Raw genomic sequence first — 26,909 nt, 5'->3', positions numbered from 1 at the left:
CCGAGCAGGGACGAGGAGTGGGGACTAACGACCATCCCTGGGAGGTGGGAGGTGGGAGGAGGAGACGCTTCGCCCCATCATGTGCTCCATTATCCCATCTGACTGCTCTCCCAAGACACAAATTCAAAGATAAATCATTAAGAATTCCAAGATGGCAAAAGCAGAGCATTGGATCCCAAGCCCAGGCTCCCTTCTGAGCACAGACCTGAGTGTGACATGTGAGAAGCGCCCCATAAGAGCCCCCAGGTTATAGGACTATGCTGCATGGTACTAGGACATCCAAAAATTTGTCAGAATAAAAGCTGCAGGATGCTGTTACTCATCATAAAATACACACACGATTTATCATTCTTTTAGAAAAGAGAACAAAACCGAGGCTTTTTGATCAGGGGTGGCCAAATTCTTTTACGTAAAGTGGCAGATAGTACACATTTTAGGCTTTGGAGACCATAGCATCTCAGCCGCAACTACTCAGCTCTGCCCTTGTAGCTCCAACCCGGTCACAGACAATATGTAAACAAATAGGCATGACTGTGCTCTACGAAACATTTTTTGTAAGTGCTGAAACTTGGATTTGATATGATTTTCATGTGTCATGAAATATTCTTCTTTTGATTTTTTTTTTTTTTTTTTGCCCAACCATTTAAAAATGTAAAAACCATTCTTAACTCACCAGCTGAGCAAAAACAGGCGGCCAGCTGGACTTGACCTGTGGACTGTAGCTTTCCAACCCCTGCTTTAGAGTATAGTAGATTCAGTATGGAAAACTAAAGAAGCCTCTAATAATCCCTCAAATCTGTAAGCGTGTCATTTCAATAGCAGGGTCAAGAGAAGCAATATTTATGAGTATTCAGAAAAGGGATTGGGAATAAGAGTTAGGAAGCTTGGATTCTAGACCAGGTTCTGCTATGCACCAGCTAGTGCAATGGATTGAATTGTGTCCTCTCCAAAATGCATATGTTGAAACCCTAGCCCCCAGTGTGACTGTATTTGGAGATAAGGCCTATAAGGAGGTAATTAAGGATAAATGAGGTCATAAGGGTGGGGCTCTGATCTGATAGGATTAGTGTCCTTATAAGAAGAGGCATATATAGAGGTGGTGTTTTAAGGTTTCCATAAAAAGTGAGAGCTGGAGGAAACAAGGAAGATTTCCAGGTGAGACTGAAAGGATGAACATGATTTCCTTCAAAGCAAAGAAGAAATTTAAGTCAGGAGGAAATGAATCGAATGTATTGGTGAAAAAGTCAAGAGGCCAGACTGCTTATAGCAGAAAACTATAAGAAGAAATGACATTTAAAAGATACTTTTCAAATGAAAGCATAAAATAAATTTGGAAGATGGATTTACTGTGTTTTCCCCTCACAAGTATGTTGTACCAGAAACACACAGGATGAGCAAAAATCCAGGTGACCATGTAACCTATGCCGGGTTTCCAGATAAGGGGACAGAGTGGGGAGGGAATGCACCTGGGTTTGCAACCTGCATCCTCACTGAGAAGCTGGTGACCTTGGGCAAGTCACTTGAGTCCCCCAAGTCCCATTTCTTCAGCTGTGAACTGGGACCAGCGATGCTTGCATCTTAGGGTGGCGAGATGATCAAATGTACCAGGGCATCAACTACTGTGCAGGTGCTGACAGAGGAAACCACTCTCGCTCTTTTCAGTAGTCTATTTCCCAGGAAACTTAATCTAAGACATCCATGCAAAGTACTCAATAAAGAGAAGCTCTCATATTTCGAGTCTAAGAGGTATCAGTCATATGATGCACGCTATAGACTGAATGCTTGTGTTGCCCCAGAACTCATATGTTGAGACCCAATCCCCAGGGTGATGGTATTTGGAGGTGGGGCCTTTGGGAGGTCATAAGGGTAGAGGCCCCATGAACGGGATTACAGAGAGAGATCTCAGAGAGCTCCTGCACCCCTTCCACCACGTGAGGGCACAGTGAGAAGACAGCCGTCTGCCTATGAACCCTCACCAGACACTGAATCTGCCTGTGCCTTGATCTTGGACTTGCCAGCCTCCAGAACTGTGAGAGATAAATGTTTGTTGTTTAAGCCCCCCACTCTATGATACTCTGTTCTAGCAGCCTGAATGGGCTAAGACAACGCATGTTTTTGGGGTTTTTTAATAAATTTATTTATTTTATTTATTTTTGGCTGCATTGGGTCTTCGTTGCTGCGCACGGGCTTTCTCTAGTTGCGGCAAGGGGGGGCTACTCTTCGTTACGGTGCATGGGCTTCTCATTGCGGTGGCTTCTCTTCTTGCGGAGCACGGGCTCTAGGTGCGCGGGCTTCAGTAGTTGTGGCTCGTGGGCTCTAGAGCGCAGGTTCAGTAGTTGTGGCTCACGGGCTTGGCTGCTCCGTGACATGTGGGATCTTCCCGGACCAGGGCTCGAACCCGTGTCCCCTGCACTGGCAGGTGGGTTCTTAACCACTGCGCCACCAGAGAAGCCCCGACACATGTTATTAACTGAGAGGTCGGGTGCCTACAAAATCACTGAAAGGGCTGCAGGACTGAGCGGGCGCTAAGCTGGGCTTTCAGAAATAACTCCCAGGGCTTCCCTGGTGGCGCAGTGGTTGGAAGTCCGCCTGCCGGTGCAGGGGATGAGGGTTCGAGCCCTGGTCCAGGAGGATGCTGCGTGCCATGGAGCATGGAATGAGTGCCAATCCACCACGACCACCCTGGGCAATTACGTAAAAAACCAGCACCATGCCTGTCCCCTGTGACACGCCTGGTGCATTTCCAGCTAAAGCAAACAACATGAAAAATGTTTAACATTCTCCTGCTCAGCTTAGGAAAAACACAAAAGGGAAAAGCTAGCCTGTTTCTTTTCTCCGGGGTGACTTTTGTCCCCAAGCAGAAATGTCTCCCACTGTTATCTACTCAGCAATAACACAGATGTTTTTTTTGAAGTAGCCATTTGCAAAGTAGCTGAGAAAGTGAAATTCCTCAGTAAAGCAATAAAAGAATGCTCTCTTCACCTAAGACAGCTGCCTCTCTTGCCCCCATAGCATATTCATTGCAAAACTGTTTTTTCCTGCAAGTTCCTTCCTAATGATTAAGCCAGTAAAGCCCTAGACGTTTCTGAAATGTTCTGAAATGTTTTACTTCTTGCTTCCCATGAAAAATCCTAAAACTCATGAAATTTGTTTCTTCAGAAGAGCGAGAACTCAAGGGACTCGTGTAACCAACATCTCCAAGTTAAAGGGGGACGGCGGCCTGTCCTTCTGGTACGTGTCCTATGGGAAACGTGTCGGGAGCACGGGGTGACATCAGGTCCGTGCCCTGGTCCTTAAGTCACCCCTTTCCAGGGGTGACAGGGATGCCAGGCCGAGAAGGGCAAGGTGAGTGGCCCTGGGGAGCAATGATTTCCTTTAGCAGAAAATCCAACTCACCAACTTTTCCCAATTCTGAAGGCCTAAGGCTCTGAGATTTAGACTTGTTCCTCCATTTTGACTTTTAATGTGATTTCATCCAAAGAAGCCAAAATAACATGACAAATTGTTTCATTTGTGTTTACATATTATGCTGAAACCTCTGACCTTCTAGAATTTTTTGAAAATTCCAAATCTTAATTCTTCTCCTGTCAAACAAAGCCAATTTTGTTAGTATTTTAAAAATAGACTTTATTTGGGGGTGAACAGTTTTAGGTTCACAGCAAAATTGAGAGGAAGGTACAGAGAGTTCCCAGACAGCCCCTCCACACACCAATCTATACAGCCTGCCTAGTAATCTTTTTAATGATCACCTCTAATAAAATGAAGAGGCAGAATCTTTTTTCATAAACCCCATGGAATAACTGCCTTGGGTAAATAGTCACATTCTAACCTGGCAAAAAAGTTATGGGAAATGTATCTATTCTTGATAAAAATCATAATTCAACAAAGCTATCATTTTGTTTCCTTGGCTCCAAATTTTACCTTTTCTCCAAAGAAATCAAATAAACTCTATACCCACAGCAATGCTTTATGGGAGGGGGATTGGCGTTGTGGTTGTTTGCTTTTCAAATTGGACGTCCCCTTCCAATTTGAGTCCCCACGACTCAACCTCCATCTCCAGTGCTACCCCATTCCTGTTGCCCTCAGAATTCTGCTCTTTCTGCTTCTTTGGGATTATTATCAGAACTACTAGGTTTGGTACTTCACCTCCAGCAGACTCAAAACCCATGACCTGTAGGAATATGCCCACAAACAACTCTTCACATGGAATAACCAAATTTTCCATATTTAGTCTATTTATCCCCAATTACTATCAACTTTCCAGTTTCTCAAGTGTAGGTTTTTATTCCCTCAGTGATTGCCCTAAACTGTGTTTCTTTTCAATCCCCAAAACCAGGCTGGGCACCCTGTGTATTCCAGTTAAAACACAGGTGCTTTAGGGGCTTCCCTGGTGGCGCAGTGGTTAGGAATCCGCCTGCATTGGCAGGGAACACAGGTTCGATCTCTGGTCCAGGAAGGTCCCACATGCCGCGGAGCAACTAAGCCCGTGCGCCACAACTACTGAGCCTGCACTCTAGAGCCTGCGAGCCACAACTACTGAGCCTGAGCTCTAGAGCCTGCGAGCCACAACTACTGAGCCCGTGTGCCACAACTACTGAAGCCCGCACACCTAGAGCGCGTGCTCCGCAACAAGAGAAGCCACCGCAATGAGAAGCCCGCGCACCGCAAGGAAGAGTAGCCCCCGCTCGCCGCAACTAGAGAAAGCCCACGTGCAGCAACCAAGACCCAACACAGCCAAAAATAAAAATAAAAAATAAATTAAAAAAACAAAAACAAAAAACACACAGGTGCTTTAAACTGCTTTGCAGAGTCAAAGAAGAACCTAGAGTCCTTCCAGATGGAAAAAAGTGAGACAGGAAAGCCTACCATGACTTGTTAATAGAAAGCCTCAGTGTTAAGTTCCTTCCCTGAAGGAAACTGGAATTGCTATTAATTTTCTTAACAGTGCCTTTTGAGGAGCAAAAGTTTAATTTGATAAAATCCAACCGAGGGATTTTCTCTTTTATGGTTTATGCTTTCTGTGTCCTATTTAAGAAATCTTTGCCTAACCCAAGGTCACAGAGAATTTCTGCTATGTTCTCTTTTAGAAATTTTATATTTTAGCTCCTACAGGTAAGTTTACGATTCACTTCCGGCTGTTTGTGTGTCGCTGAAGGTAGAATTCAAGGCTCACTGCGCTCCATAGGGATGTCCTGTTGTCCCAGCACCGTTTGCTGGTAGAACTGTCCTTTCCTCGTTGAATTACTTCAGTGGCTTGTCGAAAACCAACTGATCACATATCTGTGTATCTATTTCTAGATTTTTTTTTTTCTGTTCTATTCATCGATGTGGCTAACCTGGTGCCAGTACCACTCGGTCTTAGTTACTGTAACTTTGTAAGAAATCTTGAAATCAAGTAGTTTAAGTGTTTCAACTTTGTTCTTTTTCCTCCCTAAACTGTTCTCTTTCAGATCCACTGCATGTCCATATAAATTTTAAAATCAATTTCTATCAAAAAAAAATCCTGCTGGCATACTGCAACATTGGGTGAACTTTGAGGTGAAGCATGCCAGCTAAAAATTGGCACTTGCCGTCTGCCTCTACAAGGATTAGGTCACAAGCAACTGCAGCCACTGACCTTCAACACACTCTGAAAGGAGTTCAGGGTGGAGATCAGGAATGAGGCCCTCTGTGCTCTACTAAACTGGCAGAACAGGCCTTCAGATAGTTAGATATTTTCAGGAGAAGAATTTATGAGCCCAATTCTTGCATTTCCTCATATTTGGAAAAGCACTGAAGTCATTAATGGTGACATCTGCTCCTTGTGACCAGCAGCCAGCATCTGCCAACATGTGTGACTGCACATAGACCCCTTCACTGAAATCACATATAACGCTGACCTCTCCCCCCGCCTCTTTGGAGCAGTTTCTCGGAGCTATCTCAGATGCTCTCAGGCTATAGTCTTCATTTTGCCCCAAATAAAACTTAACGCACAACTCTCACGAGTTTTTGTCGACAAGTGAAATAAGCCAAACACAAAAGGACAAACATTGTATGATTCCACTTATGTGAGGTCCCTGGAATAGTCAGATTCATAGCGAGGGAAAGGAGAATGACAGTTGCCAGGGGCTGGGGCGGGGAGGGATGGGGAGGGATGGGGAGTGAGTGTCTAATGGAGACAGAGTCTCAGTCTGGGAAGCTGGAAAAGTTCTAGTGATGGATGGATGGTTGCACAACAATGTGAATGTTCTTAATGTCACTGAACTGTGCACTTAACACTGTTTAAAATGATATATTTTATGTTATGTATATTTTATCAGTTTTAAAAATGCATTATGCTTTTAAAAGAAAAAAAGCCTTCTGGGAAAGTACCGCAATTGCATTGAAACTTGTTCAATCTAGAGAGAACGGGTACCTTAAATATGTCTTCTGATCTGTGAGCATGGTGCTGTTACCAAGCCAGGTTTGTTTGCCCGACACGCAGCCAGCCAAACGCTGAGATGCTGAGGTCTGCAGGGGAGAGAAGGTTTATTCACGAGGGGCCGGGAGAACAATTCAATTCCACCTCCCCGAAGGCCAGGGCTTGGGATACTTACAGGATAAAGCTGAGGCATGGGGGGCATGTGGGAAAGGTGACTGGCAAGAAGAAAAAGGTGAGGTCATCGTGGTTATGCGCAGGCGCCACTAAGCTACAGGCTTCTCCATGGGACTCACACTCAGAAAACTGCAGCATCTACACGCTCTGAGGGTGGAGTTTCCAGCTCTCTGACGTCAAAAGGTCACCGATTGGACATTCACTCAAGTTCAGCTGGAGGGTCTCAAGGGTCCCAACCCATCTTAACCAGCTGGAACTTGAACTGGATGCAGCTGACACCAAGTTCCTGAAAACCAACTCGGGCAAATATCTTACTGTTCAGGCTACTTGATGCTTGGAAGGCAGGGAGTTTTTCTTAAAAAGTTAAAGCCAGCTTGATCAGTGAAGGCAGTTGCAGTTCATTATGTACTAAGCAAGCTACAGTTTAATGGATCTGACTGATGACTACCCTCAGTTTCAGCACCTCTTCATTTATGTCTTTAATTTCTCTCAGGAAGATTTGTGGTTTTCAGCACGCAGGTCTCACACATACTTTATTAAATTTCTTCCTATGTATTTTACGCTTATTGATGCTATTTCCAATTTTCATTACTAGTATATAAAAGTTATAATAGATTTTTATGAATTGACCTTGCTAAATTTATGAGTTCTAGTAGGGTTTTTTTGGTAAATCTCTACATAGGTGATTATGTCATCTGTGAATTAAGACAATTATTACTTCATCCTTTCCAATCTATACACATTTCCTTTCTTTCTATTGCATTATTGTACCAGTTAGGACCTCAGTACAGTGTTGAATAGAAGTGGCAAGAGCAGACATCTTTGCCTTGCTCCCGGTCATAGGAAAAATTATGCAATTCTTCACTATAAAACATCTACAATGTTTTGTAGATGTCCCTTTGCAAGGTGAGGAGGCTCCCTTCCATTTCTAGTTTGCCGAGAGTTTTTTTTTTAAGCCCTAAATAGGTATTGAACTTTATCATGTTTTCTCTGCATCTACGGAGGATCATATGGTTTTTCTTTAGCACATCAATATGGTAAATTACATTGATTGAGGTATGTTTCTTCTTGAGTAAACTTAGGTAATTTGTGTATTTCAAGGAATTTACCCATTTCATCTAAATTGAATTTACTGGCATAATATTCCCTTTCTATCATTTTAAAGTCTGTAGAATCTTTAGCAACATCTCCACATTCATTCTTGATACCAATTACTTTCTTTTTTTCCTCCTGGCTAGAGTCATCTGCCTAGAGGCTTATCAAGTGTATTCACCTTTCTGAAAAACCAGCTTTTGGTTTCTTTTACTCTATTGCTTTCCAGTTTTCTATTTCACTGATTTATGTTCTTTATTGTTTTCTTCCTTCTGCTTAATGTGGGCTTAATTCAATCTCTTTTTCTATCTAAGTTTACTCAAGAAGAAACAGATACCTTGAAATAGATTCAGTATATTAAATTCATAGATAAAAACCTTCCCACGGGGCTTCCCTGGTGGCACAGTGGTTGAGAATCTGCCTGCCAATGCAGGGAACACGGGTTCAAGCCCTGGTCTGGGAAGATCCCACATGCCGTGGTGCAACTAGGCCCGTGAGCCACAACTACTGAGCCTGCGCGTCTGGAGCCTGTGCTCCGCAACAAGAGAGGCCGCGATATAGTGAGAGGCCCGCGCACCGCGATGAAGAGTGGCCCCCACTTGCCGCAACTAGAGAAAGCCCTCGCACAGAAACGAAGACACAACACAGCCATAAATAAATAAATAAATAAAATTTAAAACGAAAAACAAAAAAAACAAACCTTCCCACAAAGAACACTCCAGTTCCAGATGGCTTCACTGGTAAATTCTACCAAACACCTAAAAAGGAATAGTATCAATTTTTCACAATTCCAGATAATAAAAGAGGAAGGAAACTTTCCCAGCCCTCATTATCTTGATACCAAAAACCAGACAGACGTTACAAGTAAACTACAGACCGATATACCTCATGAACGGAGACACCTTAACAAAAATTTGGCAAATTTTTGCAAACAAGTGCATCTATCAAGACATTAAAAAAACACTATCCTATTTTTCCCCAATCCCACCACCCTACTCCTTTCCCCTTCTCTCTCATACTAAAAGCCCAAGTACATCTTCTAGTTGGTAAAGTCATTGAAATCATAATGAAAAACAATATTATAAATTAAGTTATACTATATGAAACTGCTGATCATTCAAATGATTTGACCTACAAAAGCGGCAATTTCATATGGCTCAACATTATGGTAACTCCAAAGTCCTTCAATCTGAATTTTATATACTTAGAAATTAAGTACAACGGCACTAATAGGGCTTCATACTGGCAAGCGACCCGTTGATTCTCACCTTATAAATTGGAGAGCTTCTTCCACACCTGAACCTAGCAGCCAATCTGATCGAAATCCAGTCAACCTTTCTGGCGTTGTCAGTTACTTACTCACATAATCAAGGTTTCCTTTCTATTTGGAACCCACCTTGGAATCTTTAACCTGGGTTTCCCAGATACTGCTCTTCAGACGTGAGATGTTTAACATTTAATGCCAAAGTTTCAACTGAACAATCTGGCATACAAGAGAATATACTATACTACTAGCAACGAGAAGGAACCGACTACAGACACACACAACGTGGATCAGTCTGTGAAGAGGCAAGTACTGTGCTGCAGCATTCCACTTACGTGAATTCTAGAAAAGATGTATCTAATCAATAGTATCAAAAAGCAGATCTGTGGTTGCTTAGGGCTGGTGGTAGAGAAACTGATTGGGAAAAGGGGTATAAGGGAACTTCTGAGGGAGACGGAAATGTTCTCTATCTTGATTGAGATGAAGGATACATGGCGGGGGTATAAGTTTGTCAAAACTCAATGAAGGGCTTCCCTGGTGGCGCAGTGGTTGAGAATCTGCATGCCAGTGCAGGGGACACGGGTTCGAGCCCTGGTCTGGGAAGATCCCACATGCCGCGGAGCGACTAGGCCTGTGAGCCACAATTACTGAGCCTGTGCATCTGAAGCCTGTGCTCCGCAACAAGAGAGGCCGCGATAGTGAGAGGCCCGCGCACCGCGATGAAGAGCGGCCCCCACTTGCCGCAATTGGAGAAAGCCCTCGCACAGAAACGAAGACCCAACACAGCCATAAATAAATAAATAAATAAATAAATAAATAAATAAATAATTTTAAAAAACAAAAAAAACTCAATGAAATGTACACTTAAAATGAATGTATTTTACTGTATGTAAACAGTACCTCAATCAACTTTATTTACAAAAAACAAAATGACAGTATATTTTTAATTAACAAGTGAAACACAAATACTACCTTATTTTTAAACAATTAATGCATAATGGATAAAGCTGAAGTTCCCTTTGACCACCCTCCCAATGCTGGTTTCCATCCTTTCTCTCTCCCATTTATACCTCCTCCCTCAAATAATCACTGGTGGGAGTTTGGGATGAGCTCTTCTGAACCTTTACAACTGTATTTACATTCATATACAGCCAGAGAAGATGTACAGTATTGTTTTGTACATAGATATAACTTGTACCTATGTTTCTGAAACTTGTTTAATTTCATTTAGCATGTCTCTGAGATCTATTCATGATAATATAGTTTAGTTCTTTAAATCCAATATAGTAATCTATCATGTGACTATACCACATTTTATTTAGCCAGGCCGTTCCCCTTCTGATGAATATTTAGGTTTTTCCCTTTTACAGTTCACCCATGGTTACCCCCTGGGGTGGCCACAGGGATCACAGATGGTGCTCCAACCATTCTTTAGCCTTATCTGTAAGGTTTAATTTTTTACAGTAAGAATGCATTTATGTATTAGTTATATAGTATAAATATTCGCTTTAATTCAATAATTTTGATACATAATTTATCAAAAAAGAATGAAACAAAATCAGTAATAGGAGGCAATCATCCGTTAAAACATAAGGAAAACAAAGTTCCAGGGCATAATCAATGTACTCATGGTTTGAGATGTAAGTATCGATTGAAAAATAACGATCTGAGCACTAAACAGTTCATATAAGCACATTCTCCCACTCAAAGCAATTATGATAAAAATATCAGCATATTGGTTACCATGGCATAAACATAATTAATACACGCACAAATACTTCGTTTATATTTTTTGCTTTCTTCTTTTATGACTATGATGTCTTTCCCCATCCCTGAAATGAAAGGGGTGAAAAAAAAATTATAAATGACAGGCACTTTAATATCAAAGTTTTAAAATAATAATTCACAGTCATATACTGACATCAGATATAAACCAGAACAAGTTAAAACATGCCCTTAAAACTGAACAGTGACTTTTTTTAGGAGTAGATATAAAAAATGCATCATTAAAACTACAGGACAGAATTGAGATGGGGACAAGGAAAATGGATTTTTCACCTGCGCTTTGGAGTTACACTTTAACATTAACTCTGACTGTATGTACCCGGTTGATGACCTGAGAGTTCATGGCAAACAGGATGCTGGAGTCATAGGAGGGGTTCAGATGTCTGATCTCCTCACCCTGGCCCCCATCTCAGTTCCCACATTCATTCCCTCTCAGGGGTGGCCCTCAAAGACTACCCTACTGAGAAGTGTTTCCTGCTAATACTCAGTTTATCCTCTCTAACGGAAGACGACTCACGTTTAGATTTTGAGGCTCTCTAACACATGTGAGTCCACAGGGACTGACCGGACATGTCAAAAATTACTTAAGTGGAAGAAGCACTGACAACCAGAAGAAGTGAGACAGCACAATTTCTGATAGCTAATCAAGAGTTAACGTGTGCAGGGGCTTTCCGGGTGGCGCAGTGGTCAAGAATCCGCCTGCCAATGCAGGGCGCACGGGTTCGAGCCCTGGTCCGGGAAGATCCCACATGCCGCAGAGCAGCTACACCTGTGCGCCACAACTACTGAGCCTGCGCTCTAGAGCCCGCGAGCCACAACTACTGAGCCTGCTCTCTAGAGCCCGCGAGCCACAACTACTAAGCCCGCATGCCACAACTATTGAAGCCCGTGTGCCTGGAGCCCGTGCTCTGCAACAAGAGAAGCCACGGCAATGAGAAGCCCGCACGCCGCAACGAAGAGTAGCCCCCACTCGCCGCAACTAGAGAAAGTCCGCTCACAGCAACAAAGACCCATGCAACCAAAAATAAATAAATAAAATAAATTTACTTAAAAAAAAAAGAGTTAACGTGTGCATAATTATCACAGATTATCATGCATTAAATGAATCAAAAGGGTTTACTAAGCAAATATTTCATTTTTATAAGAGAAGGACTAAATCATAGCTAGCTTTAACTCTATGAATTGAATGATAATAAGATGAGCAAAATTATTAAACCAATAAGTCTTACTAATTCCTGATCGCCACCGGCCCTGGAGAGGTATCATTTAAAAGCCTATTACTAGACAAGCACTGTGCAAGTAATACTAAATAAGGCATGGACCTGCTTTCAACGAGCTCAGTCTAGTAGAGACAGAAATAACTTACGTTCAATAAAAAGTAGGTGCTGGGTAGAGTGGTAACAAAATGGGAAAGATCAGCTCTGTCTGAATGAGTGAAAAAGGCTTCATGGAAATGACTAAGCTGGGTCTTAAAGGATGAGGAGGAGTTTACCGAGCAGGCTTAAAGGACTCCCCTGGTGGCACAGTGGTTAAGACTCCGTGCTCCCAATGCAGGCGGCCCGGGTTCAGTCCCTGGTCAGGGAACTAGATCCCACATGCATGTCACCACTAAGAGTTCGAATGGCAGTGAGCTGCAAGTAAGGAGCCCACGTGCCGAAACTAAGACTCAGTGCTACCAAACAAACAAATAAATAAATAAATATTAAAAAAAATAAAAAATCAGAACATGAGGTGGAAAGGCATGGATGAGGCACAGTGTGGACGACGAACTGTGAGTAAGCCGGGCTGGCTAGAGCTGAAGTTATGTATTTCACGGGGTAGGAGCAAAATACAAGGTAGGCAGGCAGGTGCCCTGCTCCTGGAGGTCTCGAGAGCTGTTCTAAAGAACGTGAACTCTACCGCTGAGGAGTTTTAAGAGGTGAAAGTTCAGTCTGGCAGCAGGGCAGGGATGGATCCACGTGGGACAAGCTTACAGACAGAACAATTAGGAAGATGGCAGCCTTAGGGACAGAGAGGAGGAGGAACACGTGAGGGATCTTCACACAAAACTGACAATTAGGACCAGACGGGAAGGAGTAAAAGGGAGCTTCGAGCATGAGTCCCCGACTTCTGGCTCAGGTGAACAGCTGATGGTCACCCATTAACCAGGACAGGAGTACTGGCCGAAGAGGAGCAGACCAAGAAAAAGACAAGCTCAGGTGTAGACCTGATAAATCTGAGATCCACGGAGATGCCCAGTAAGCAGCTGGATACAGGAACAGACCTCGGTCAATTTGAATTCATTATTTCAGTATTACTTTATATCTCCCCAGCTTTCACAATTTTATCAGGAATACCAACAAGGGCAAAACTGACTGCCATTAAAGCTTAGACCTTCTCTCTGACTTTATAAAATCCTTTATCTGATGAATTAGCAAGAGAAAGAAAGGATGAGAAAGAGAAACAAGAAAGGGAGAGAGGGACACAGAAAGGACTGAAGAAAGAGCTAGGCAAACACCTTTTTAACACGATTAACCTTCTACCTAGACATTACTTTCCCATCTCCTGGTGAGGAAACAAGTAATAAAAAAGGGAAACTACCAATCAGGCAGATAGAGCTGTGGATATTTGAACTGAAACCGGAAGAATGTTAAGAATCTTCATCAATTGTTTACTCTCCTCACCTTACTTTACTTACAAGCCATTTTCTCAGCATGGCCTATGACAGGAGGACCTTTTGCTTCTCAAACATCAACAATTCGACAGCGAATGATGCAGTGTTGGGCTTACCTCTCTTTCCTTCTTCTTGAGTCCCAGTGTTTATCCTTATCTTTGTTTCTTTTGCGTTTATGTGGGCTCCTACTCCGATCCCTTCTATGTCGTGAACACTCCGCATCCAGATAGCTTCCCCCAGACTGCCGTGAGTCTACTGAAGCCGACCGCCTTTCTTTGTTCCTGAAACAGAAAGAACATTAAACAGTTAGTTTTAACCACGGTCTCCAGTACAGACCAGCCTAAAGCTCAATATCCTGTACCAGACCAGGGACAGATAGAGACTAAATACGTATAACCTTGCACTCCAGATAAGAGGGCAGGCAAAGAAACTTAGCTCTTAATGGTATGTTTTACAACTGTGGTAAAATAAAGAACAATAAGCGTTCTGATGAATTACAGTGTGCTACTAATGGTCTTGGAGGCGCTAAAATTCAGTTGAACAATTACAGGTGACAGAATAAAAAGAGAACTATTTTCACCAATTGACGCATTGACATACTTTTCCGCATCATCCTCTGCTTTCTCCTGCTCCTCCTCCTGCCAGTGGCTGCTGAGTTCCTCCATGTGCACGTTGATCACATCCCGAATCACCTACGGAGAGTTAAGTACCGAATTTCAGATAAGAGAGCTGCTCAGGGACTTCCCTGGTGGCGCGGTGGTTAAGAATCCGCCTGCCAATGCAGGCGACACGGGTTCGATCCCTGGTACGGGAAGATCCCACATGCTGCGGAGCAACTCAGCCCGTGCACCACAACTACTGAGCCTGCGCTCTAGAGCCCACGAGCCACAACTACTGAGCCCACGTGCCACAACTACTGAAGCCCGTGCACCTAGAGCCCGTGCTCCGCAACAAGAGAAGCCACCGCAATGAGAAGCCCACGCACCGCAACGAAGAGTAGCCCCCGCTCGCCACAACCAGAGAAAGCCCGTGAGCAGCTACGAAGACCCAACGCAGCCAAAAACTAAATAAATAAATAAATAAATAAATTTATTTTAAAAAAAAAAAAAGTTAACCATAAAATTGTAAAGAACACTTAGCAACGACACTTACACTTGAGTTCAAGGTTATGAGACCAGAGAAGAAACAAGTGTTGAACCACCAAGGATTTGAGGGACTCTAAGAATCACTAGGGCAACGCCCGTGTAAGGTGAGTCTAAAACACGTGCTTTCATTGTAAAAAGCACAGCATAAAACTAAGTGCTAAGCCGTCGGTACAGAGCATGAGTGCAGTAAGCCGGCAGACGGCTCAGAGCCATCAACACCCATGGAAACAGTGAGTGGGCATCAAGTTTCTAAACAGCAAAACAAAAGGCACCGCAGATGAGACAACATGTATTAGGATACTGAGGTAAGAATAAATACGTGTGATCAGATACAGTTTAACAGACAGGCTTGACTAAAGCAAAAGAAAACGCTCGGTAAAATGAGGCCAGATTACGGAAGGTCTCTGAAATCATAGAAGGAAGGAAAAAATAACATGGGAACAATGAGAGATTCAATAAGGAAATTATTTAGAGTCTAGGCAAGGTGATTCATGTACCAAAAATTCATCAACTCTACCCACTAAATGACATCTGAAAATAAGTCTAGATATACATCAAGAGGTTAATGTACTTAAATTTTATAATATACATAGAATTATTTTATAATATAAATTACAAATAATTTATACCAAGACATTTCTTAAGCCCAAATGTTTAGTAAAGTACATAAAAGCACACTAAAATTTCTGCCAAAAAAGATAACTATTTACTGAACAATTTCTTTGTCCATAAGCATTATTTCAATTACTTCTCACAATAATCCTGCAGTCTGTATTACTATAAAATGAAAAAATCTGAACCTTAAAAAGCTCAAATAATTTGCCCAAGTCAAACAGCCAATGATAAACCGCAGAATCAAAACTCAAGCCCAGGTGTGTCTAAAGCCAAAATCTATGTTCTCATCGTGATGTAATACCACTTTCTCAAAAGCAGTGTTTTTGTAAGACTGCACAACCTCTTTATAGAAGGGCTTTGTACCCTGAAAAGCCTTTGTCTGGTAAAGGGTGGGTCTGAGAGTGTTGGAGCAACTACAGAGCAGGTGTGGCCACCGTGGAGCCACTTCCTCTCAGAAAACCTCTAAGGAACTGTGGAAATCCACAGGACAGAGGACAACTATCTAAGGGAAATCTCTGTGTTCAACAAAGCTCTACACAATTATGTAAAACTTACCTCAGTATATGATTTCTTGGTTATGTGAACATTCTTAGCTCTATAGGACTGGCGTCTTCTTTTATAATCTCTCACTTCTGCCAGGATTTCAAGGTAAGATTTTGGACTTTTTCGACTATTATCTAATAAAAGAACAAAATAAAATTATTACATCCTCAGAAGCTATAAATTCTTATGAATTAGTGGGAAGGAACACCATAATCATCCGGTATTTCAACATGCTTTAATGTATTGTAATAATATAGGACTCAAAAATATTCTAAAAATTCTGTTATATAAATGAACTAAGTTTTATAGCTTTCCTTTTCTCTAACCGTTAACTGAACGTAAGAGTGCTTAGGTACAGAAATGAAAGTAACAGCCCAGCTCAAGGAACATTCTTACAGAAGTAAGGTATGCTTAATGTAACAATCAGAGAGCAAAATTTCAAGTACTAAGTAAACATCTTAATATGTATGTGAATATCAGATGATACAAAACCATCCTATTCCAACTCAAAGTGGCCTGACAAGTCATCCTAATAACACTCAAAGGATGAAATGACAATTAAGAAATAGAAAACTATGATATTCGTCTCAAACCTTGTTTGACTTTGGCAGCCAAGTCTACAAAGAGATCGCTGTCATTTTCAATAATTTGAGAATCTGAGCGCTTTTTCTTTGTCTCCTCGATTACAAAATCATAAAGGGCAAGATGATCGGCTTGGGTTAGATCACAAACAAACCGTTTGTGATTCAGAGGAACTTCAACAGGCAATGAAGAATATATCCCTAGAGTAAAAATAAAATCACAAGAATAAACAATACATGAAGCTTTGTGGATTTATGATCTACTATACTTATCTTTAAACATGTGCTGTAATAATGCAACATTAAATTAACACAAGCAATCTGTTTTCATGGTAATCCCTAAACATACAAAACATCAATCTGTGTGATAACGGTCAACATTGACTCTATCCTGAATGCTACATCCACAGAACGTTTGCTGTTGTGGACGCTTGCTATTCTTTCCAACAATGTTAAGACAGATCCCATGAAGGCAGGCAGTAATAACTATGAGACAATTTGCTAAGAAAAAAAACTTTTAAAAGGCTACCCATACTGTAAAAGTAGATTATTAACTTTCTTTCTGTCTATATGCTTTTCCCCATAAAAGCTGGGAAAAAATGTTTTTAATAGGTAATACACATTACAGTCCCTTTGAAGATAAATTATAGAAATATGAAAAATGTGTAAAAAATATCATTTTTTATGAGACATCAAGCTAGATGTTCCATAGTCAAAATACATCCCATTTGTGCAATGACTTAGAGCTAGGGACCAAGAAACAGTTAAGTAGCAGAAATCCCAAGAAAGACCAGAGAAAGACAGACTGAGACTAACCCTGATTTAATTTTCGGAAGAAGCGGCATATTGGCTTCACCAAATTAACTGAAAAACGTTAACAATACCCGCCCCCCCCCAAAGTCAAAGAACTTTCTAAAATCTGCTCATTAATGAAAAAAAGTAAATACAATACCTTGATATGATGTATTAAACATTGAAGAAAATTTGTTTTGAGATTCAAATTTTCTCAAAGAAACAAAAAAATTACTGTAACTGTAAATAAAGCAATTTAAAACGATTCTTTCTAGACTTCATTATTCACGAATGCAAACAAAGAACATGAGCTACTAAAGGAATCCTTTTAATGTTTGCTAGTTACCCTAAAGTAATAACTTAGGTTCACAGAACAATGTAAAATCTGTAGCTCTTCTCAAATACCGATATTTGATAAAGTTTAACCCCACTGACTCTCTAGGTAAAGAGGCAAAACAAAAATTCAAATGAGAGCATCCTAGGAACTAAGCGTTACAACACAGGAAAAGAGGTGACTTTACACTTGTCGACAAATCAAGAGGAGAGCTACACTGAATCCGAGTCCGTGGTGCAACAGCTATAGATACCCATCTGTACTAGCAGAAGGCTTCTGAATTAGTGCGGAAGGAGGGTTCCCTCCCTTTCAATCAATCTTACTCTAATTCTGGTAGACGCTAGGGAAAGTCAGATGTTAAAACACTTAATTTTATAATATAAAACTGAGATGGCTTTGATAAACCTAATTTATCTGAATATAGGTTATATATTCTGGGAGAAAAATACAAAAGATTAGAAAACACTGATGTATTATAAACAAGCTCCATATAAACCTCTCTCTGTTCTTTTTAAACAAAGAAGTATAATTTCCTCCTTAAAATATTTTGGAGTTTTCTTTATTCATCTTAAATTTCTGTATGGTCAAGACTCATAGTTAAATTCTTTGAAATTCAACTAAAATTCCAAATCAAGACTATAATATTGTGACAGTGATTAAGATAAAGTTTAGAAATTTGAGTGATACTTTTAAAAGGATATCATTTGCAAAAAGGATACTGCATATCTTTAAATAAGGAGTACATTCAGGTTCCTAATTCCTCTTTATACTCACCCCAATTACTGAAAAAGAAAAAGTACAGGAAAAGTTAAACAACAAAACTGCATTCAAATCATTCAGAGCATAGATATTTCTGACAAAAAAAAAAATAAACATACTTCAATAAGCTTACATTTCCACAAAATGTAAAAGTTCAAATGCAAGTTTCTATACAATTTAGAGGTATATCTGAATGAGCTGTAATCATACTAATTCTGTGACCCTCTATCTACTTTTTTTTTATAGTAGTTTTTAAAAACTGTGGTAAAATATACACATGAAATTTACCATTTTAACCATTTTCAGGTGTACAGTTCAGTGGCATTTAGTACATTCATACTGTTGTGCAACCATCACTTCTATCCATCTCCAGAACTTTTTCATCATCCCAAACTGAAACTCTAATCTACTTTTTCAAAAACTTGAACTCTCATTCTTCTGTGTTAGTCCTTTCTGCCATCACAGGGCATCTCAAACGTGTGAGATACAATATTAAATATTAATAATAAATATTAATATTAAATAATAATATATTTAACAATATTAAACATTAACTCGTGTTAAAGGTACAAATTCAGAATTTTGTGAAGAATTCATACAGAGTCAATTTCCTAACACTGGAGATGAAGAAATGAGGCCCTTGGAAGTAAAACGATTTGCCAACATCTCACAAGTGGTAGGAACAGCTCAGGTCTAGAACCATAATCTCCTGTCTCTTTGGGGTTCTTTAGCATAGTACACTGATGTTCAAATCATGGCCACCACCCAAACAGATGTCATGAAATTGAAGTACAGCAACTTGAATTTTTAATATTGAAGGAAAAAGATAAACCACCAACTATAAAATGATTGTTTATGACTGAAATCAGTATCTTGGTTATAAAATTAACCGAAGTAACTATATCTGAAAATAAATAAGTAGACTTAATGGCTGTTCAAGCTTTGACAAAGATTAACGAATTGAGAATTCTATACCTTGAGTTTAGACCTGATGTGACTGATGAAATGAAAACATAAAAAACTTACAATTTAGTACATAACAAACAAAATATTAATGAAATGGAAAATATAAAACTATTCATGTTAGTCATTCTTCCTTCAAAGTAAACATCAATAAGAAAGTATTAAAGAGATTTTTGTCCTGGGGTAAAAAATTTTAGATGTGTAAGACATAAGGGTGCCACAAATAATAATCTCTATTGAGAAATTACAGAACTCTACACAGATGAAAAAAAGTTTTAAAAAGAGGGTTACAGATCATATAACATGTTATTCTTAACAATTAAGTCTTAATTTAAGGTAATACAAAAATTCAAAATCAAATAGACGTTCCTCTTAACTATCTATGGAAAGAACAATTCATTCAAAGTAATTCTTTGCTTTTGTAAAGAATTAAACTCAATGTGCAAATCTGCAAAATTCAGAACTTGGCTCTCAATCCAGCTTTCCTATATTATGGCAAAGGGGTGTTAATTCACTTCTGTGTGCCTCTATTTCTTCATCTAATATGAAAGGGCAAATACTTGTTCAACCTATCACAAGTTTGTTGTCAAAGGGAAATGAAATACATAAGAGAGCTTTGAAAAAAAAAAAATCTCTTCTAAAACATAAAAGCACTGAGGACCTTTAGAACAAGCACCGCAGAACTTTATCATCTCTATCAGACAGGATTTGTTTCCTGATCTGTAAAAAGCAGAAGCTGGATTAGATGATCTCCAAGTTCTCTTTCAACTCTAAAATAAATTCAGTAAATCTATCTAACTAGCTAAGGTCAAAAAAAGTCCTTTAACTAGTAACCCCTCCAAAAAAAAACCAAAACCAAAATCCTTTACTTTTTTAATTGGTTCACTAACTGAACAGGGGTCAAAAAAGGCTTGACTGACTATAGCTCAGTAATCTCTTCAAATAAGATGAGAGTCAAATGTCTCCCTCAAAGAATAAAACCTGCAATTTAGCACAAAAAGTACTAAATGGGATCTTCAAAACAGGAAATACAAGAAATATGCTTCTGGCTGTTACAAGGAACCAATGTAATGCAGACTAAAAAGACTTCTTCCTTCTGCAGCCACAGGGCAACTGAGGGAGAAATGAAGCCCAGATACTGGCTTAGAACAATGGGATTAAGACCCTGAACATCGACACAGGAGAAAAGAAATCGTAACTATGGGCTGGTGAGTATCTTTCAGCTAAAAAGAAGAGTGAGGGAGAAAAAGGTAAGATGTCCAGAGAAAGCTACCTTCAGGAGGCTTAAAGAAGTCAACTGAGAATTCTTATCAGAGCCAGTCAGCTTTGGCTGGATGATCTACCTAGAGTCAGAAATCTGTTAACTCCATTTACTTGTTTTCTTCTATCATTTTGAAGGATTAAGGTTTCTTTCAATTTCCTAGAAGCGCAAACTTAAAAATTCTAACCTAGTCTCTGCTAAAGTTAAGTCCTAGGCAGAAACTCTTAAGCCAGCCTTCCAAAGCTGGGCATGCAGGGATCCACAAACCCTCTGAAATTGTATATAAAACTGTTGTTTGTGCTTCACTGAGGAGTAGCTGTGGAGACAGATTAGCCCGAGCCTTTCCTCTTACACTGCATTTCGACATTCCTACATTTAACACTGGGCTAATTCTCAAGAGAGAGGGGAAATATCAGGGTGAGACAGTCTACTCAATGGGATTTATTTACTAAATAATCATAATTTTAAAAAAATTATCTACGAGGCAATCTCACCTATTAGGTAATTCCAAAGCATGAATCCTTAGCTAAAACAGTGTCCTGGTGAGATGGGTGTATCTCAGTGGAATATATCTAACAAATGAAGCTGACACCAAGCACTGAGTCTAATGTCAAATGTAAAACTTAGCCTTTCTCATAACTGTTCTCATAAGATTTCTCTTGAAAATTAGTAACGTGCTATGGAAGAAAAACAGCTTTATTAATTAGCTCAAACTTTGATGCCACTTACTTTGATTATAATAATCACCATCGTTTCCAACGGCATCTCTAGCTTGTTTAATTATCTGGAACTGTGAGTCCTTATCTGTCAAAAAAGTCCATAAACACAATACGAATCTTCAGTGTCCACAATGAAATTAACTGGGTTCCAATCCGAGCTCCTTGGGCACATTGAGAAACCTTCCAGAACCTTAACACCCACAGTGCTGCCAAGGTACTCTGAATGCAGAATTCTTTCAGATCTACCTAGAATCCAGTAAGTAACCAGACTTCAAGCAATTCAGAAAACACTATAATCAAGCATGCAGCAGTAGCTGCTACAAATTTTAGCAACCAGTATAATATCTAACATTTCTTGAATCCCAGCTAAGTGTCAGGCAGTATTCTAACCATATTACATATATCATTACATCATTTAATCCTCACAAGAGTGCTATTATCATCATCCGCATTTTATAAAGAAATTTAGGCAACAAACAGGTTAATTACCTTACTGAAAGTCACACAACTATTAGTGACAAAACTAGTTGACTCAGGGCATTCTGATTCCAAAGTCCAAGATTTTAACCTCTATGTATGCTGTGAACACTTGGAACACATTTCCATCCTCAGTTCTATCGTCAAATTATGTGTGTGGCCAGATTTTTGTTATAATCAAGAAGGAAGACATCTGTCCTATTGTACAAAGCTTTGGAGGATTTTCATTGCCTATTATAAGCCTGGTCTCTAAATTTCAGATTGAGCAAACTAGTGTCACTATAGGAAGTATCTTTCTTTGGACTTCCCTGGCGGTCCAGTGGTTAAGACTTTGCCTTCCAATAGAGGGGGTGCGGGTTCGATTCCTGGTTGGGGAGCTAAGATCCCACATGCCTCGCAGCCAAAAAACCAAAAAAACATAAAACAGAAGCAATATTGTAACAAATTCAATAAAGACTTTAAAAAACATTCCACATCAAAAAAAAAAAAATCTTTAAAAAATAAAGAAATATCCTTCTTAATCAACCATAAGCATACTTATAAAGTCCATTCTTTTGATAATTCAAAAATGAAACATCAAGACTTCCCTGGTGGCGCAGTGTTTAAGAATCCGCCTGCCAACGCAGGGCACAAGGGTTCAGTCCCTAGTCTGGGAAGATCCCACATGACAAGGAGCAACTAAACCCGTGCGCCACAACTACTGAGCGCTCCAGAGCCCGCAAGCCGCAACTACTGAAGCCTGTGTGCCTAGAGCCCGTGCTCCACAACTAGATAAGCCACTGCGACGAGAAGCCCGTGCACTGCAATGCAGAGTAGCCCCCGCTCGCCGCAACTAGAGAAAGCCCGCGCGCAGCAACGAAGACCCAACGTAGCCAAAAATAAATAAAAAGAAATAAATTAAAAAAAAAAAAAAGAAATATCAATACCTATACAGGTACAGCTACACTAAGATATTTTTAAATTATATTAATACTTACTCAAGGTAACTGAAGGTATCTTCGCATTCTCATAGAAAAAGTCAGAATTATACATTTTATCCTAAATAATAAAAAAAACAAAATCTTAGTGTTCTTCAGTATCATGTGACTATTTTAAGATTTGAGATAAACCAACAACAGATTAATATCATTTAAACATTTCTTGCAATAATTTGCAAAATGAGGCAAGTACCATTGCACCCCTCAAATGACTATTATTTTGTCAGAAAACATCACACTGTACCTTCCAAATATTGTGAATTTATTAAGGCATGAATTACACAACATACACATAATAGATATATGGTACCTCTTCTTCTTTGGTATAGCCCAGTTTCCTCAATCTACAAGATACCATGTGCTTTGCTAAAGACGACTTAGGCATGTGATGATGGGAATCATAAGGGCATATGGCAACTTCATCCTATTAAAGATCAAACAGAAGCAAAGAAAAAAGGTACAGAATTTTTAAGGAAATAATTATACCATTAAATGTTTTTATATCCTCTTCTGTAGGCCTCTCCCAACGCCCCTGTGTGAGTGTATGTATACAGAAAAAAGAAAAAAAACCTCCCTCATTCTCTCTCCCCCTTACAGCCTCTGCCCCCTTCAACCCATCAAAGCCCAACTCTTTTTTCTTTAATTATTTATTTTATTTATTTATTTATGGCTGTGTTGGGTCTTCGTTTCTGTGCGAGGGCTTTCTCTAGTTGCGGCGAGCGGGGGCCACTCTTCATCGCGGTGCGCGGGCCTCTCACTATCACGGCCTCTCTTGTTGCGGAGCACAGGCTCCAGACGCGCAGGCTCAGTAGCTGTGGCTCACGGGCCCAGTTGCTCCGCGGCATGTGGGATCTTCCCAGACCAGGGCTCGAACCCGTGTCCCCTGCACTGGCAGGCAGATTCTCAACCACTGCGCCACCAGGGACGCCCAAAGCCCAACTCTTGAAAGATGTGTTTACACTCACTGCCTGGACAACCTCACCTACCAATCAGCTAGTCCTTTTTCCTCCTGATGAACTCTGAAACCCTTCCACATAATCCATGCCCACTGTCGTGTCCCCATGCAGGAGATCATCACCTCCCTCCTGGGTTACAAGGGCCCCTGCCTAACTGCTCTCTCTACTTCCGGTCTGGCTGTTCTCCATTCTCCACACTGCAGCTAGCTTGAATCCCAGGCCTGCCACTTACTGACTGTATGAACTTAGTCAAGGTACTGAACCTTTCTTTGCCTCAGTTTCCTCATCTATAAAAGGGGTGTAACAGCAGGACCTCTCTCACAGAGCTATGAGTTTATACACATAAAGCAATTTGGACAGGGCATGATAAATAGTAAGCATTCAATAAATATAAGCAATTATTATTTTATTAAAAGGCAAGTATAATCATGGTATGTCTTGGCTTAAAATACTTCCATGCGGGGCTTCCCTGGTGGCGCAGTGATTAAGAATCCTCCTGCCAATGTAGGGGACGCGGGTTCAACCCCTGGTCCGGGAAGATCCCACGTGCCGCGGAGCAACTAAGCCCGTGCGCAACAACTACTGAGCCTGTGGTCTAGAGCCCACGTGCCGCAACTACTGAGCCCGCGAGCCACAACTACTGAAGCCCATGCACCTAGAGCCCATGCTCCGCAACAAGAGAAGCCACCGCAGTGAGAAGCCTGCGCACCCCAATGAAGAGTAGCCCCCGCTCGCCACAGCTAGAGAAAGCCCATGTGGAGCAACAGAGATCCGACGCAGCCAAAAATATATAAATTAAATAAATAAATTAAAGAAAAAAACAAAAACTCCCATGCCTCCCCCACTGTTCTCATTAAGAAAAAAGAAAAAAAATCTAGATTCTTTAACACGGCTGACACAAGGACCTTCAAGCTCTGGCCCCTACTGACCATCATTCCCCTCCTTCCCCGTAGCCTATGCTCTTGGCTATCCTTAACTACCGGAGGTTTCCTATCTGCTCACACTCTTGTCTCTGGATTTCTACACATGCTGTTGATGCTTTCTCTGTGCTTCACTAGCTAATTCAGTTCACTTTCATTTATCAGCTTAGAATTCACTTTACCCAGGAAGTCCTGGCCATCCCCTCACAGCCTACAATAACTGGCACTACAGTAATTCCAACCGAGCCTTCACAGACTTTATCACATTACAACGTAGTGGCTGATCTCGCTGTATTCCCCCTCATCACCACCACCAGCCGCTGAGCTCTGTGAGGGTGGGAACTGTGACACCGGTCGCTCAACTTCAGCATGAAAACACTCCAGCAGAAAAGAGAAGATTCACTGCCTATCTGGACTGCACCTGGTCTAGGAAGTATGAATGTCACTTACCAGGATGTTTACGCCAGTCCCTCTCCTGGATATCAGACACTGGTTTTGCAAAGGTCAGATGCACACCCACAGCCGATTGCCAGAATTTTGGAATTTTAGAGAGGAGTTTTAGAGCGGCCGCATGCCAATTAGGCACACGGACTCTCAGAGCAGAATGCCTGGGGGTTCAAATCCTAACTGCCACCTATCAGCAACGTGTCCTGGGACAAAGTATCACCTCTTCTGGTTTGTTTCCTCATCTGTAAAAAGTGGCTAACGGTACCTACCTCATAGGGTAACTAAGAATATTAAAGGAGGTATAGTAAGTGGCATATACAAAGCTCTATTTAACTGTTAACAAAAGAAATCTAAATTTACTATATCGCTGGGTAAACAGCGGTGTGGAAAGGCTTGGCAGGCCCCACTCAATGGAATTCGCAGCTTCAAATATACCTCTAAACAAATAATAAAAGTGTTGCTGCTGTTTTCTCCTCTGGCCGAGCAGCACGCGGGATCTTAGTTCCCAGGCCTGGGATTGAACTGAACCCGGGCCCCCTGCAGCGGAAGCGCGGAATCCTAACCAGTGGACCGCCAGGGAATTCCCAAAAGTGTTTTTTTAAAATGGTAAACCCAGAAAGAATAGTCGACCACATGAATAATGATGCCACACTGGAGCACTTCCCTTCCTCCCATCCCATTAAAAAAAAAAAAAAAAAAATCAGGATTATTCACCCCAATACTCTTGCCCACATCTCTTCCTAACGTCCAGGAGAGCTGCTAGTACCGACTCTAGGTTGACATCCTTTAATAATCCTGGAATCGGTGCACAGTCTGAAGGCAGAGAAAGGTGACCTGCACTCCCAAGCCCTCCCGACACCGAGTCTGGTGCAACTGCGGAATCCACGCGACAGATGACAGGGCAAACCGCCGCCGCCTCCGCGAGCAGCACCCCGAGACCCGCCCGCTTATCTCCCAATCACACCCCAGCCCGGCCATCCGCTCCGCTCTGCACCCGCCGCGATCCCTCGGCTCCTTAGGGCGAGGTTCCGCGGGGGTGCGCAGCACGGGGGTAGGTGCGAGCATCCCGGGGGCGTCGGGCGCTGCAGGCCGGATCCCGCGCCTCCCACGGCCCTGCAGACGCGGGGCCGCGCCCGCCGCCCGGGGCTCCGCAGGCTGAGGGCCCCCGGGAGGACCCCGCGCCTCTCACCTCGGCCGCCTCCTCCTCCCCGGGCTCCAGCCGGTCCAGGCTCCAGCCCAGCGACGCCGTCACCTCCTCCAGCGTCCGGCAGCAGCTCTCCACGAACTCGCTCAGCTCCTCCCGCAGCCGCCGCCGCTCCTCCACCGGGGGAGGTTCGCCCTCCATGGCCGCCACACGGCCGCCCACACCCCTGCCGGGCCGGAAGGAGCGGCCCAACTGCCGGCGGCGCGCGCGGGCCTCTGGGAGCGGTGGGCGGGGCCACACCGCCACGTGACTGGATCCGCCAACAGGGAAGGGCCCCGGGAAGGGCGGGAGACGTTCTGTTGAGAAGTCTCTTCCGTCCCTTCCCGACGTCGCTGCCTTTGTAAGGCTCGTGGATGCCTTTGGGCTTGGCCTTCCCTGAACGGCGTTCCCCGCCCCACCCCAATTAAAAAAAAAAAAGGCTTATATCTACAGAAAAGTTTAAAGAGTAAGTACGATGAGCATTCGCATAGCCGTTCTCCAGTTCATTAACTGCTAACATTTGGCCTCTCTCCCACCGTCTCCATGCACACAGCCCCGCACACTGATTTTTGACGAATTATTTGAGAGTTGCGGATACTTCACCCCCACAGACGTCCGTATGCATCTCCTAAGAATAAGGACATAGCCCGACATAAGCACAATACATGATCAAACCTAAGAAAATTAATAATTTCATAGTATCATCTAACATAATTCATATTCAAGTTTCCCGAGCTGCCCCCCAAATTCCTTTGATAGCCGTTTTATTATTTTTCTCAACCCATGAGCTATAATCGGCTCTTCTAATGCAGAACAGTCTTCTCCACTCTCCTCTGTAACTTGTCATTGAATTTTGTCCCGACTCCCCA

At 41.7% G+C, this 26,909-nt stretch overlaps 1 protein-coding gene across 2 annotated transcripts; it reads right to left on the bottom strand.

The window, feature by feature from the left end:
- Positions 1 to 9,789: 9,789 nt before the first annotated feature.
- Positions 9,790 to 26,257, bottom strand: SNRNP48 (small nuclear ribonucleoprotein U11/U12 subunit 48). Of its 2 annotated transcripts, XM_082413400.1 has the most exons (10): positions 26,047 to 26,257; positions 24,861 to 24,899; positions 22,845 to 22,958; positions 22,535 to 22,595; positions 21,091 to 21,165; positions 16,265 to 16,453; positions 15,684 to 15,805; positions 13,969 to 14,060; positions 13,485 to 13,649; positions 9,790 to 10,762 (listed from the first exon to the last, which is right to left on the bottom strand). In XM_082413400.1, the coding sequence occupies exons 1-10, from the start codon at positions 26,200 to 26,202 to the stop codon at positions 10,714 to 10,716; spliced, it is 1,062 nt and encodes a 353-aa protein (XP_082269526.1). In that variant the 5' UTR covers positions 26,203 to 26,257; the 3' UTR covers positions 9,790 to 10,713. The 2 variants fall into 2 exon arrangements, with proteins under 2 accessions (XP_082269526.1, XP_082269527.1); XM_082413401.1 differs by lacking the exon at positions 24,861 to 24,899 and having other exon boundaries at positions 26,047 to 26,256.
- Between the last annotated feature and the right edge of the window lie 652 nt (positions 26,258 to 26,909).

This window comes from Balaenoptera physalus (genome assembly GCF_965194825.1).
Source record: "Balaenoptera physalus genome assembly, chromosome: 11".
Lineage (NCBI taxonomy): Eukaryota > Metazoa > Chordata > Mammalia > Artiodactyla > Balaenopteridae > Balaenoptera > Balaenoptera physalus.
Note: the sequence above shows the minus strand (reverse complement) of the source record. Positions and strands in the feature narration are given on the sequence as shown.